At 41.2% G+C, this 13,312-nt stretch overlaps 1 protein-coding gene across 2 annotated transcripts; it reads right to left on the bottom strand.

Annotated features, from left to right (window-relative positions):
* Positions 1–151: 151 nt before the first annotated feature.
* On the bottom strand, positions 152–9,807 carry dgat2 (diacylglycerol O-acyltransferase 2). Of its 2 annotated transcripts, none has more exons than XM_071518738.1 (8): positions 9,764–9,807; positions 7,629–7,759; positions 7,176–7,283; positions 6,220–6,290; positions 3,194–3,398; positions 2,395–2,569; positions 602–804; positions 152–306 (listed from the first exon to the last, which is right to left on the bottom strand). In XM_071518738.1, the coding sequence occupies exons 1-8, from the start codon at positions 9,805–9,807 to the stop codon at positions 152–154; spliced, it is 1,092 nt and encodes a 363-aa protein (XP_071374839.1). The 2 variants fall into 2 exon arrangements, with proteins under 2 accessions (XP_071374839.1, XP_071374844.1); XM_071518743.1 differs by having other exon boundaries at positions 7,629–7,757; positions 9,768–9,807.
* Between the last annotated feature and the right edge of the window lie 3,505 nt (positions 9,808–13,312).

The following is a 13,312-nucleotide window of genomic DNA, read 5'->3' as shown; positions in this document are numbered from 1 at the left end:
GAGCAAGGGTTCACTTAGGAAATGTGCTCGTGTGTAGAGTTTGCAGTCCAGAGATAATCCGAGCCAGGCACAGAGTGGACGGAGGGTGGGGGTCTGAAGATGCTGCCACAGTTCTCCCTCCTCAGAGGATCCAGGCGGCCCCTTCTCTCCTTCACTGGATGTGCAGGACATCGCTCTCTTTCAGACCAAAGCGGGTCTTGTACTTGTCAAAGAGGCACCGGAGGGACTTGATGTACATTGCGTGATACAGATCCACCATATCCTGAGTGGGATCCTCTACCTTTGGCACTGTGATTGGCTCCCCAACTGTAAAAACAAAGAGTTAATCAAACTCAAAAGGTTGCATTTGTTAGAAGCTTCACTGTTAACCATTAATATGCCCTCGAAGCTGGACCGAGCAAATATTGACTGTGGATGGTCTGTTATGAACCTTTAACTGTTTATTGGTCACTGTCCTATCATAAACTTTAAAAATGTTTGCCCAGATTAAGGGCACAGCTTTGGAATTTTAGAAATTTTTGAGACATCTCTATCCTGTACCACTCCAATTTGGGTCCTACGCTGAAACCCAACGTTATAAACTAGTTTAAACTCAACTCACCTACGGTGGTGATAGGCTTGCAGTAAGGCACGATGCCCCAGGAGTCGTCAGAGAAGAGGCCACATCCATGGAACAGACAGGGAGCAAAGCCCAGAAGCTTCTGCAGCTTCCGCTGGACCAACCTCGACCAGCTGCCCTCCTCAAAGATCACCTGCTTGTATGCATCGTTCTCCCCAAACGAATACACTGGAACCAGGTCAGACCTGCGGGAACAAAGAGGAGCTTAGTCCAAAACTGCCCTCTCCATATAAACATTACTACAACATTGATATGATAGCTGCAAGTGGATTTCTATACAGAGCAGCAGCTGTGAACAATGAGCTGTGAGAGTTCAAGCAACATCTAAAAAATAATATAAGCAATTAAAAGTAAAATTTGCACACAAAAAAAAGTGTTGTCTATATGTGGAGGCCTAGTGAACAGAACTATTGCAAGGTCCTTATAAGGATAATATTGATTTGAGGCACCTCTTCTTAAAAACAAACAAAAAGCCAATAGCCTGCTTAACAAAATGTTTTTAACAACCCTGCCCCTGGCTTGCTAAAAAACAAAGACTCAGTCTCAGTTTACTGTTGTTTATGTAACCGGGTTATATTTTTATTGTTTTATTACCCAGGATCTCCAAATCCCCTGGCATGGAACACCTTACTAGGTGGTTTTAGAGTCATATTTGGTGTATGGCACATCGCTATGGCATTAATACAACCCACCTAAAAAATAAATAAATAAATTAATGGTTTCCTATCTTAATCTTCTGAGGAAGAATGACCCTTAAAACTCTATACAGAATGGAATAAGTTATTTAACATACAACATGTAAGTTTTGATGACGTTAATTTCATTATTGCTCACTCGGCATTATGTTTTTTTGTCCATTTTCTTTTTTTAAAGTGGGATAGTGTTTCTTCTCCACCACTTACCATCTGACACATGGATATAAGGATAACAACCTGACATTTTTACATAATGTTTATGTTGGGAGAATATTTTCCTGCAAAGCCTTTTCAAATTCAGTATACTACAAAACATCTACTGCTGAGAAGGTACAAACACTTTCAAGAAGGCCTTTTGTGTTCAATTTTGGATTATAAATTCAGTTTAAGAATATCCTTACAATTGCCCCTTTTAAACTTACTAACAGAGATGAAACCAAATGAGAAATTAGTGACTTTCAAACTGTTTTAGATGCATAAGAACCAGTTGTCTTAAAAGTTCCAGAAAATGCATCTAACACGACCTAAATTCACACAGTTTTGGTTTATTTCAGTTGGAATGCTAACCTAGTTGTTATGCATTGGGATCTGCATAACTGCATTGCTTTTCTAACAAGCTCTAAGCCTCTTTAGAATAGGCGCAACCAGTCGATATATAATCCACAACACGATCTGATAAAGAATCAGCCTTGTTTGGGTTAGTTAGACAAACCAAATCTGCTATGCTTTGAGATTGAATGTTATAGTACAGTATTGTTATAGTGATTACTGCACTGCTGAGGTCACTGCAGTGCCAGCTCACACAGTCTGCCCAGGCTTAAGGAGAGCCCATCTATCCCTTGGCCCTAGCTGACTGGGTCCTGCATGCTCCAAGCTGCATGAGGGCCAATGCTGCACATTTATTCAGGAATCATTAGTGCCCTCTGTGTGGTAATTTCAAACTATTTGTGAGTAACGATCTAGGGTTTACTCATTCCAGTGAGTCACTACGGCCCTGAGAAAACAGATTCTGTCAAGGCTGTGTTTAGTCGCTAAGAAACGTGTGCGTCCTTGTGTCTGAATATTGTGTACCCGGCTCACCCTTTCTGCAGGGCCAGCCTCACGAAGCCTTTGCGGTTCCTCAGGGTGACAGAATTCATGCCTGGTGCGCAGTCCAGAGACTCGGCCGCTCCTCCGACGACAATGACCACGGCGTTTCCCGTCCCGTTACGCGACAGCAGGTAGTCGATGGAGTTCTTGTTTACTGGACAGATACCTGTGGAAAAGAGAATTGATTCAATCATAATGATTAGTGTTACAGTGAGTAAGCAATGCATTAGAGGTGAATTAATGCATCGTTAGGCCTATGTAATGGAAATATTTTGAATATTACGGAAAGTATATCAGTATAATTTTGTCATTTAAACATTGTTAGAAATTATGTTGATGCCTTCTAATTGGACCTGGGTCAAACAGTAATTACAAATAATTCTTAGCATTTGTTTTAACCCTCAGGGACTAATTGGAGTTCGCACACTCAGTTCACCAGGAAAAATTACAAACTCTTCCTTGCAAACTGGAACGTTTCAGAGAGCAGCACCAAATGTAAAATGACCTAAAAAAGAACCTTTACAGAGAATATAGTACGGGCAAAGATAAAGGCCGAAGAGCAAACAGCCCTGCAGAACAGAACAGAACAGAACAGAACAGCTAAAGCTCCATACAGTACATCAGTGGAATCAGCAAATAGAAGTAAACAGAAGCCCTTTCTGCTGCGCAATAGGCCAAAGCTCAGAGGTCTCTTATAGATACAGTTATCAACCTTATCAGAAGGTTAAAGAACTCAAATGAGCCCTCCCCTCCACTACACTCCCCTCCCCAAGAACACAAATCATCTCACCTCCGGACATCAGGTAGTCTCGGAGGACTGGTAAGCGGAAGTTTCCTGCCAGCGTTGCCAGGGAGGGCTTGATGCCCGGGAATTTCTTGGTGAAGCCCGTGGCCTCGGTCCCAAAGTTGCAGAAAGCCCCGAAACAGAAGATGCCATGAGGATGGTAGCCAAATATATAGTTCCGGCTGGGCAGCAGGTTGTGGGTCTTAATTAGCTGAAAGACAAGAAGAAAGAGGGACAGTGTTAGGCTGATTTCCACATGAGTGAGGCTTTCTGTTAGTCCAGGAACGTAAAGATCTGACCTTAGCTATATGTTTGCAAGCAATATTGCTAAAAATGAGAATGAGCATGTTTTAGCAGAACTAGGACATCCTTATCAGTTCAGCCCTGATATGGCTCTCCTCTATCTGCTCACGTACAGTCATAAGATAATGACCCAGACAGTATAGTAGTATATTTGTTCTGCACCTGTAACAGTAAAAAATATACAGCCTTTAACATTCAGCTTTTAAAATTCTTTATCATGAGGCTAGGAATGTTTCAGTGGTTTCATGTTGAAGCTCTGTCCCCAAAAACACAGAATAACTGATGCTGATCTCATGTAAGAAAATTACTATGGGCACAGTGCAGACCAAGATCTGCAATGTAGACTTAGATCCAATGCCCTGTGTACACAAAGCTCCCTTAGTAGTTAGTCAAACACGACAGTTACATAACCACATTAGCAGATGAGATTACATCCAAGATCCCCATAGTAGGGTTTCCACCTGGCTGGCATGGCAGATGTGAAGGGATTACTTTGTGGTGGGGCCAATGGAGGCGGCTGACGTTTAACAATATACAGAAAGAGGAGAAAGGAACGCATCAAGTGTTGGTTTCTAGTGTTGAGAGAGATTTATCCCATGTGCACAGATCTTCACATAACTGTTCATGACCATAACAGTGATACTCCTGGATTCCTCCACTCCTCATTTCAGTTTTAAGGTTGATTTTTTGTTTTGTTTTGTCCCATTGGCTCCTTTCAACTCATCTACTTTTCATTCTTATTGCAAGGACTATATGGCTTTCTCTTGATTACTGTACCTGCCAGCATGACAGAGCTAATTCAAAAGCATGGTCTTGACTTGGATTCTAGCCAGAGGAAAGGGTTTAAACAGGCATTATCTATGACTTTTATCAACCTTTTCACGATAGAACGAGTGCTAGCTAAAATTAGAGTAGAGATACAACAGAAACATCTAGTGAAGAGGTAACAGATCACCATGCTATTTTGCATGGTGAGACCATGTCCATTTGTCATTTATTTTTTTGCCGTGGCAACGAAATGTATAGTGATGCCGCCATTTGAGCGGCTGAAAGTGTGAGTAGGTGGAGAGTTTTTGTTCCAAAGTAGTACATGCCAGGAAGTTAGTATTTGAAAGCCAGAAATCTCAGCAGCTGGACAAGTAATTGTCGAGTCATTGGTACTGATAAATAACCCTATGAACTCCCAGTAGATATACTATGGTCATTTTGTGCTATGGGGCAGTAAAAACATTACTTAATTGCACCTTTAACTGACATTCAACTATGTTACAAAAGATAAACCTTCAACAACTAGAGACCTCAGCATATCTGGAAGCCTACAAACGTCAATAGCTCATAACTAACTTTGTTTCAAAGTTAGCAGATAGCTAAGGCTTTGTAGAACTGCAAAAAACTGTTGAAATCATTGACTGGTTTATATCTTTCATCAGTTATATTTTTATATTTCTTAAAAAAAGCACATCTTGCAAAAGAGAGACAGCTGGCATCAAGCTTCTGGGTGACAAAAGAATGATCTCATCAAGCCACTCAGACACACAGCTGAACACTGCTCAAAGTACAGGTCAGAGTGATGAACAAAGTTCAAGCTGCTGAGAGGAGCACTCTGAATTCCCCGGGTTAGTCATCGAGGACTACTAAATCGAGCTGACTTCATGCTCTAAACAGATAAACTGATCGAAACTGGATCAAAGTGGTCATCTCTTTCATTGAAATGCTTTTGTACATCTCAGTGCAATCAGTGGCTAATATATCATTTGATAGCATGATGAACACACAAGACTGCGAGGTGTACAAATGAGGGATGAATCACACAAGCTGTATGAAAGCCTCTGCTTCATTAGTATTCTGGGGAGTGAGGGGGCAAACAAATGCTCAGCTGATTCAGTAACAGAGGGGGGCGCACACTGGTGTCTGCCAGACACTAGACCTTATGTGTTTTTGAAGGATCCAAGTAATTTTGGATGATTACATTCACTGGCATGTGGACAGTATTGAGAGAACAGCATCTTTACAGATCTAAAATTGATTATTCAACGCTATGACTATTAGTTGACTAAGAATTTCCCCAGGCAGGAATTACTCAGAATGTATTAGAGGACTGATATCTTCACATTAACACAGTGCAACCTTGACTTCTGGCCTCTGCCACCATTTTGAGGCCACAGCAGTGAGGGATTGATCATGCACAAATACTGTACCTGCCCCGACTTGCTTTGTGTGTGTGTGTGTGTGTGTGTGTGTGTGTGTGTGTGTGTGTGTGTGTGTGTGTGTGTGTGTGTGACTGTGATAACGCTCCATTTTTGCCTGACGCAGGATTGTCCGCCCATCTCAAGGTGCAGCGGGGAACAACGGAGGATAAAAAACAAGCTCAGCAGGGCTCCTCTGCCTATCAGGTAGGTCAAAGTCTATGACTTCCAATCAACGTCAAGCCCTCATCATAATCAACACGGGGCAAGGAACAGCATGGAGCCAACAGCTGATACCCGGTCCACCCACTGATATGCTTATCTATAATGTCAGACCTGTGCATGACTGGGAATCGATCCAGTAGCCAAATCATACAGTATTGATGATCTTTAGCATGGGTTCAAAGGGAGGAATACTGATCAAAATGAACAAAAGTTGGGCAGGTTCCTTATTGGTTGCCAGCACGATGCCTCCATCCACGTAAACATTCAACTACTGGTCTTGTGTTTTCAAGGTTGGTAGGTGTACACATGTCCACCTACCCTGATTGGGAAGTAGTCTCTGAAGTACGTCCACACTGTCCAGCTTCTCACCCACGAGGATCTCCTGCCACCTGAGGAGAAAATGACACTCAGATTAGACGTTCCTCCATTACATCTCAAACTGTCAAAAAACCCTTTTACTCCACAGTTACACATACACAACAGCCATTATACTGTATAGGATGACACTTTTAGCCTGCAAAACTATGTGCTCCGTCCGATATATGAACCCATGTTAGACCTAAATAAACATATCACCCCCCTAATGCACTGTTTGGGCTAATCATTGAAAATTATGTTACCCAATGCATGTGTTATTGGTATAATATTGAGTATAGTCTTAGTCTGCACGTTCATTTGTGTGCCGCCACTCCTCATATCTCAAGACACCACTGATTGAGTTTTGACTAAACCTGTGGGAATGATGCATCTCACCGCTGCGTTTATGCATTTTATTGGTCGATGTGAAAAATAAATAACTTCAGACATGGCTCAACAATTTTGTTCAATCTATCTGCCATGCCCTTTTTGGCATTTGCGTCCTCCCCCTTAAAAAATGTTTGCTTGTTTTCTGCAATGTCAAAATTGCAGAAAATCCATAATCGGACTTGCAGTATAGCAGTAATGGCCTTTTCTAGTTAGAAATTTTAAACTTTAATTATAGCGCCCCATCAGGTATTCTGGTGTTTTTAAACCCCTGAACACAGTGCTAAAATGCATCATCCCTCCAGATTTCATCAAAATCAGACTAGTGTTGACTGAGATATCTCATTTGAGTTTAAAATTTTGCCGGAACACAATGCAAACATGCATCATCCCTCCAAGTGTCATCAAAGTTAGACCAGTGGTGTCTCAGACATCATGTTTGACACACGGATGGACACAGCCCAATCCATAGTCCCAAAATCTATCCATAAATTAACAGTATTTTTAGAGTGACATCCTAGATGCATTGCCTCGTTTCGGGGTGTTCCAGTCAAAGATGAGCCAGGCGGTGTAAATGGCAGCGATCACCCAGCAGTCAGTGCAGAACATGTAGATCAACAGCACAGTGCAGGCAGCACCTGGAGGGAAGAGGGGAGAGAGCAGGATCAAGTATTTGAATAGAAATGGAAACACAGTGCTGTCATTCTCTAACACTGATGATTCGATAATAAGTTACCTAAGAGCTAAAAACCCCACAGTTCCATAACAAGACATTTTCTTTTCAAATGCAATGAGAACAACTCAGGGGGGGAAAATACCAAGAGTCATAAAGAAGTGTGTACTGTATGCAGCTTAGCGGCTTGACCTGCTAATTATGAGACCAATGAGTATACAAGGTAACACTTCTTTGGTTTCTTAGCCTTTACTGAGAAATGTACAGCACACACACACACACGCGCACACACACACACACACACACTTACCCATGGCTAAGAAGCTGATGACCCACTGCAGCACAGAGATGACCTGCAGGTGTTTTTCCATCTTGGATCTGCAGGGCCAAGGAACCGAGGGCAGGTCCTGCAGGGCAGAGAGGATGCTGGAGCCAGTGCCTGCAGACAAAACAACAGAGAGGACACAGCTGAGCATAAAGGGGAGTATTGTCAAAGCCGTCAAGCATCCATGTCAATGGATTACTGGAGACAGTCACAGAAACTGAGGCAGTCAGGAAGAGAAGCATATGATGATAAATCAAGCCGTGACGGTGCCATAACGCTCCCCCAGTCCCTTCCAGTCTCTAAAATATGCATCAAATCATGCACATAGGACATCAAACACATCAAACCAGACAAAACAGATTAATGACACCCAGGACAAACAAAGACTACCAAGCACAGTATAAAACTCAGCCAAAGCCACAGTCACTATAGAGACTCAGTTACTCACCAGCATTATCCAATCACCAGCCCATAAATGCGAGGCCAAGCAGCTCCCTAACCCAAACAGCTACATGTGAGGAGACCGAGTGAGAAGAGGGGGCACAGCATTAGACACATTAAGAGGGGACTAAAGCTAGTCAAGCTCATAGCACTGAGAGCCAATAAGAAGAAGATCTCCCCTTCAGGACAACACAATCGCCTAATCCCATCTGTGCAAACTGAAAATAACCCAGCAGCGGGCTGTTGAAGACTCCGGCGCTAATACCTGCAAACTATGATGCTAAGGCTCTTTAGGGCTATCACTGGTTGGATCAGCGCCAATGCTAGATAGAGAGTGAAGCAGTTGACCGGGCATACAATTGGTGGCCGGCTAATGGTTCATCCTAAATCTGCCCGCTAATGTGCTCTTCTTCCTCCTGTGAGCCAGATCCAACCATGCAGCCAGGTGGAATGTAACTGTAGGTAAAGCAACCAGGTGGAACATGAGAAATACACACATTGCCCATGTGGTTGTGCATCCAAATACACAACCAAGCTTTCCTCTAGGAGACCAGTAAGACCAGGACTTCACCTTACTTAACCAGCACCCACTAAGCTGGTCTCCCCCCTATTTCTAATTACCTGGTGTGGGGTGTACTGAAGTCTTTAGCTTATTCCATACATTTCCATCCTGCTCAATATAACTATCTCATTGGTAGGTGCACTGCTGTAACTGCACTGCTGGACTCTGATCTGCGGCTGCAACCCACTGCGTGAATGCACACAGTGACAGAATGCTGCTGTGTATATATGGAGAGTGATATGTATAGTTAACCGTCTGCTTTGTCCCCTCAACTAAAAGTAAGGTCCTGTTGCCCCTGTAGCATGTGTGCCAGTACCTATACTTCCAGTATTTCACTATGAGATGTCGATATGTTCAATCCTGTACATTTATGATACTTGCCGAATAAAATGATTCTGATCCTACAAAGGAGAGGGCATCATCAAAATAAAAGTATCTCTCAGTAACCCAGATCAGTATAACACAAGGCTGCAGTATAAAAAGATGGTGTACTATGTCTTTCCAAAATAGCCTTTTTAGTGAAAAACTGTTTTAAACACAGGAAAAATCCTAGAAGTAATCCCGCATTCAAATTCTGGATATATCAACTGTTGAAAACTGCAAAACCTCAAAATAAGACTCCTATACAAATCAGGTAGCAAGTAAAAATGAGTACTTGTCAATACTATGCTTGAGAGCAACAGCAGCAGGGATCAGCCTGACAAACAAGAAGAATCATTATAATATTTATAGAAGTGAGTCTAAGGTATTTAGTAGTAGGTTTATAGTGACATTATCATACTTTATGGTATTTTTAAGGTGTCACTATAAGGACTTTTAGTAAATCTAAGGTATTCAATAGTGAGTAGTGACCTTATCAAACTTTGTGGTATTTCTTTATTTCCCATGGATTTACTATATTTTCTGTTGTATATATTTACTGTAGCTGCATGATATGTTTAAAGTTTGATCTGATATTTGTATAGTATGTTAAAATTAACCATAGGATTAGTGTAGTGTCTGTTTCGTTAAGTGTTATTGACCTCTTCCCCGAAAACTTCTGATTTGTTTGACCAACTCTGTTTGTCTCTATGCAAGTTTGCTATTCCTATGATCTACCGCTGAAGCCAAAGCCGTCTTACCTTTAAGGACACCGGAATACGCAGCAAGAATGGTCTTCATAACTGAGGATCCTTGGATGATAGAGGTGGCCGAGACAAAAAAAAAAGAAAAACACTCAGAGATGTTTGCTTGCTGTCAGGTTGATTTTGCTCCTACAGCTCCTCTATCATGACTGCCTTCAACTGCACCAGATTGAAGCGCCGAGCGGGCATTTAATCAGTGCGGGGAGGAGCCACAGCCAGGGGCAAGTGCGCACAGAAACGATATTATTAATAACGTGCCAAGGAGTCAAATTAAACCGACTGGCACTGCGGGGGCCCGCGGGCTTGAGCAAGGACCAACAGTGCTTTCTGCAGCCCCTCACTCAATATTTATAACGAGGAGGGGGCAGTCACGTGGTTTACGGTGTTCAGCGGTCACCTATTGGTCATTCCTGGTTCATCTATCAAGTTAAATCCTGCCCTATCTGCTTCTTTTCAGTGTTTTTGATATGGCAGTTACCAAAAATCACATTCCTATGATATCTCTATCAGGAATTATAGTGTACATGTGATGATCAATGAGTTTACAGTGATGCACTTTATGGCATGTTTAGCTCCTGTAATTACTATAATACTTCATATATTCAATAGAGAGTTCTATAGTGAGTGTACTAGCTCATGGTATTTTTTCTCTAATGGTATATGCTATGTCTATAGTTTTCCTATAGGGACTTTAGTGTGTCTGTGATACTAAAAGTGAGTTTATCGTGGTTTATGTTTTGTTTTTTTTAACCTCTATCACTATGGTATTCCTAGAAAATTCCTACAATATTGGGACTTATAGTGCATCTGTGGTACTCAATGGTAAGTTTATATTGAGTTTATATATTCAATAGGGAGTTTATATTAGTTTATGATATTTCTTTCTCCACTCATTCTCCATTCTCCACCGATTTTTTAATGGTATCACTATAATATTCCTATAACATTCCTGTAAGAACTTGTCTGTGGTACCTATAGTACTTTATGGTACTTTTATCACATAGGGTATCATCATAATATTCCCATTCTATCCCTATAGGAGCTTATAGTTTTGCTGTGATGTTTGTATAGCATTTTTTTTTGCATTCAAAGAAGTAGACTGACAAGAGAGATTAGAATGGGAATATACAACCCTATACTGCAAAAAACTACATTTCACATGTATTTCAGAGCTTGTTTGGGGACAGGTTTCAAAATATATAAAAAGTGACCAAAAATATATTAATAGATGTAGATGACATTCATGTGAAATATATTTTGTATATATTTGTAGATGTTGTCCACAGCAAATAGGAAGAAAATGAATTTCCTTTGCCCTTAATATATTTTGATGAATGTCACCTATATGTATAAATCCATTTTTTTTGACCAACCTACAGTATATGTGAAATTTATTTTTTTCACTGTGGGCCAACAAATTTTCATTATCCTGAGATCAGGGTGCATGTGGGGAGCAGTGGACTGAGTTGTGTAAGGCCCCGGCTGCTGCCACCTGCCCAGCCTTCCTGGCAAGTATTGCTCTTTCCGTCCTTCGACAGCAACTGTGTCTGCCAGCAGGCATGGCCGGGCCGGTACGCCAAGCCATAACCTGCCAGAGGTGCACACAGGCCGAAGGCTCATGATAACACAACTGTCTGTCAGACAGGTGAATCCCTCTTCTAGGGTTCGACTTGATAAGAGTTTTTGAAGGTCAATACGATGCCAATATTCTTAGACATCTGATCATTTTCATGCCAAAAAATCAGTATTTCTCACAGCTGAAGCATTTAATGAATAAACACACACCTCTTATTCCCCTCAGACAGACTCCATCCTCAGCCTGGCAGTCTAGCCTGATGTCTCTGAATGTTACAACAATGATTCCTAGAACACACAGTTCAACCACACAGCCCACACTTTATGTTCTCCACCTTTCGTTTTATCAAACTGAATGTTATATCTACGCCATACTAGAAAGATACTGAAGGACCTTTTGCACTTTGTATCTAATGCTTGCAATTCATCCAAAAAAGTTGAGCTGATAGCACCGATCCAACGGGACCAGGACCAGGAGCAAAATTGCTTTTGGATGATATCTGCGGTGCAGTCCTTGACATGTGGCTGCTGTTGAGAAATGTGTCATATTGGAAAGTGTTTTGACGGCATCAGCTGACATAAAGTTCAGTGATATAACTATGCAATTTTAAATAGGTCTCAACAATCATATGCTAATATTTTTGGTTCTTTTTTCTGTTATTTCTGGTTTAAATTTCCATTTTGGCATTAGCTGTTTATATTATATTGCAAATCAATTAGTCCAATTGTGTCAGTATCTGAGTCTAAATTTTCTGTGCAAGTCTAGTTTTAATGGAAACATGTCTAACGGATCCTGAATTATTTGTTCATGTATGACACAATACCTCAGTGATTCTAATCTGTTGACACATGTTGTTTTAGTGTTACATGTTCTATTATATAATTTATATGTACTGTATATATCTGTATAGATACCCAATCATCGATAGATATGGCTTTGTTATCATGCCTTTTCCTGTCCGTATTTTTGCTACTTAATCTTGCCCAGAAAGACGTTGTAAATAATTACGTTTTTCTCCTGATGGGACTTTTCATTTGTTTGACCTCTGTGATTAATAAGGAATGATCAAACCACTGCTGTTATATATTTGTAAAGAACTGGGAACCGGAAATCCATTTGTGTTCTGTTTTCTTTTGAGAAAATAATACGATTAGGCCAAGATAAGATAGGACCTGAAGGATGGCTGTAGTGAACACAGACCTTGATTCCTGCTGTACTTTGGCCCCTTCCTTGAAAAATAAGTCAATAATGTTGTTACCCTGACCTGTCTCACACCTCCACCGGTGGAATCTGAGACTTGACTGTTATCATCTGTGAGTAGCTTTGCCCAAACAGCAGACCTCTGTGTGACATTTGTACTCACTTTCTATCACAACAATGCAACTCCATTGTATTGATTGATCATATTGTTGAATAAAAGGTGGCTCACTAGTTTTACTGAGGGATAAAATGTAGTTGTTTGTCTTTCCTCCATTACAATCGGTTTCTATAATGAGATCAAAGAGCATACCACAGGGAGTGCATCTATCTATCTATCTATCTATCTATCTATCTATCTATCTATCTATCTATCACCTTCTAAAAGAGAAAAGCCTGTCCCTTACATTGGTTTCACATCAGTTTTTATCATATTGCAATTGCAAATCTGTCTACAATCACTAAACATCGATGGATTGAGGAACATGGAGAGGATATGCAGCAAATGATCCTACTGAATATCTTCAGTCCATGGCTAAGGTGTCATGACAGTCTTGCACCGCTCTGTAGCTCAGTGCCATGTCTGTCTGGCCAGTCTTTTACAGTACACACACCCATACTTTCCTCCTTGATTTCCAGCTCCCTTTCTCAGACTGCCTGCTTTCTCTCTAGTGCCTATCAGTATCTCTTTTGCATCAAACCGCTGTTGCTAGTCTTTCTGTTAGTCAGCATTTTCTTCTTCAAATACAGTACCCCTCCACCCCCCCTT

This window comes from Centroberyx affinis, unplaced genomic scaffold, assembly GCF_046629955.1.
Source record: "Centroberyx affinis isolate AG114_WGS23_722 - 3 ecotype Tasmania unplaced genomic scaffold, CSIRO-AGI_Caff_v1 ptg000051l_1, whole genome shotgun sequence".
Lineage (NCBI taxonomy): Eukaryota > Metazoa > Chordata > Actinopteri > Beryciformes > Berycidae > Centroberyx > Centroberyx affinis.
This window is presented reverse-complemented; position numbering and strand designations above follow the sequence as displayed.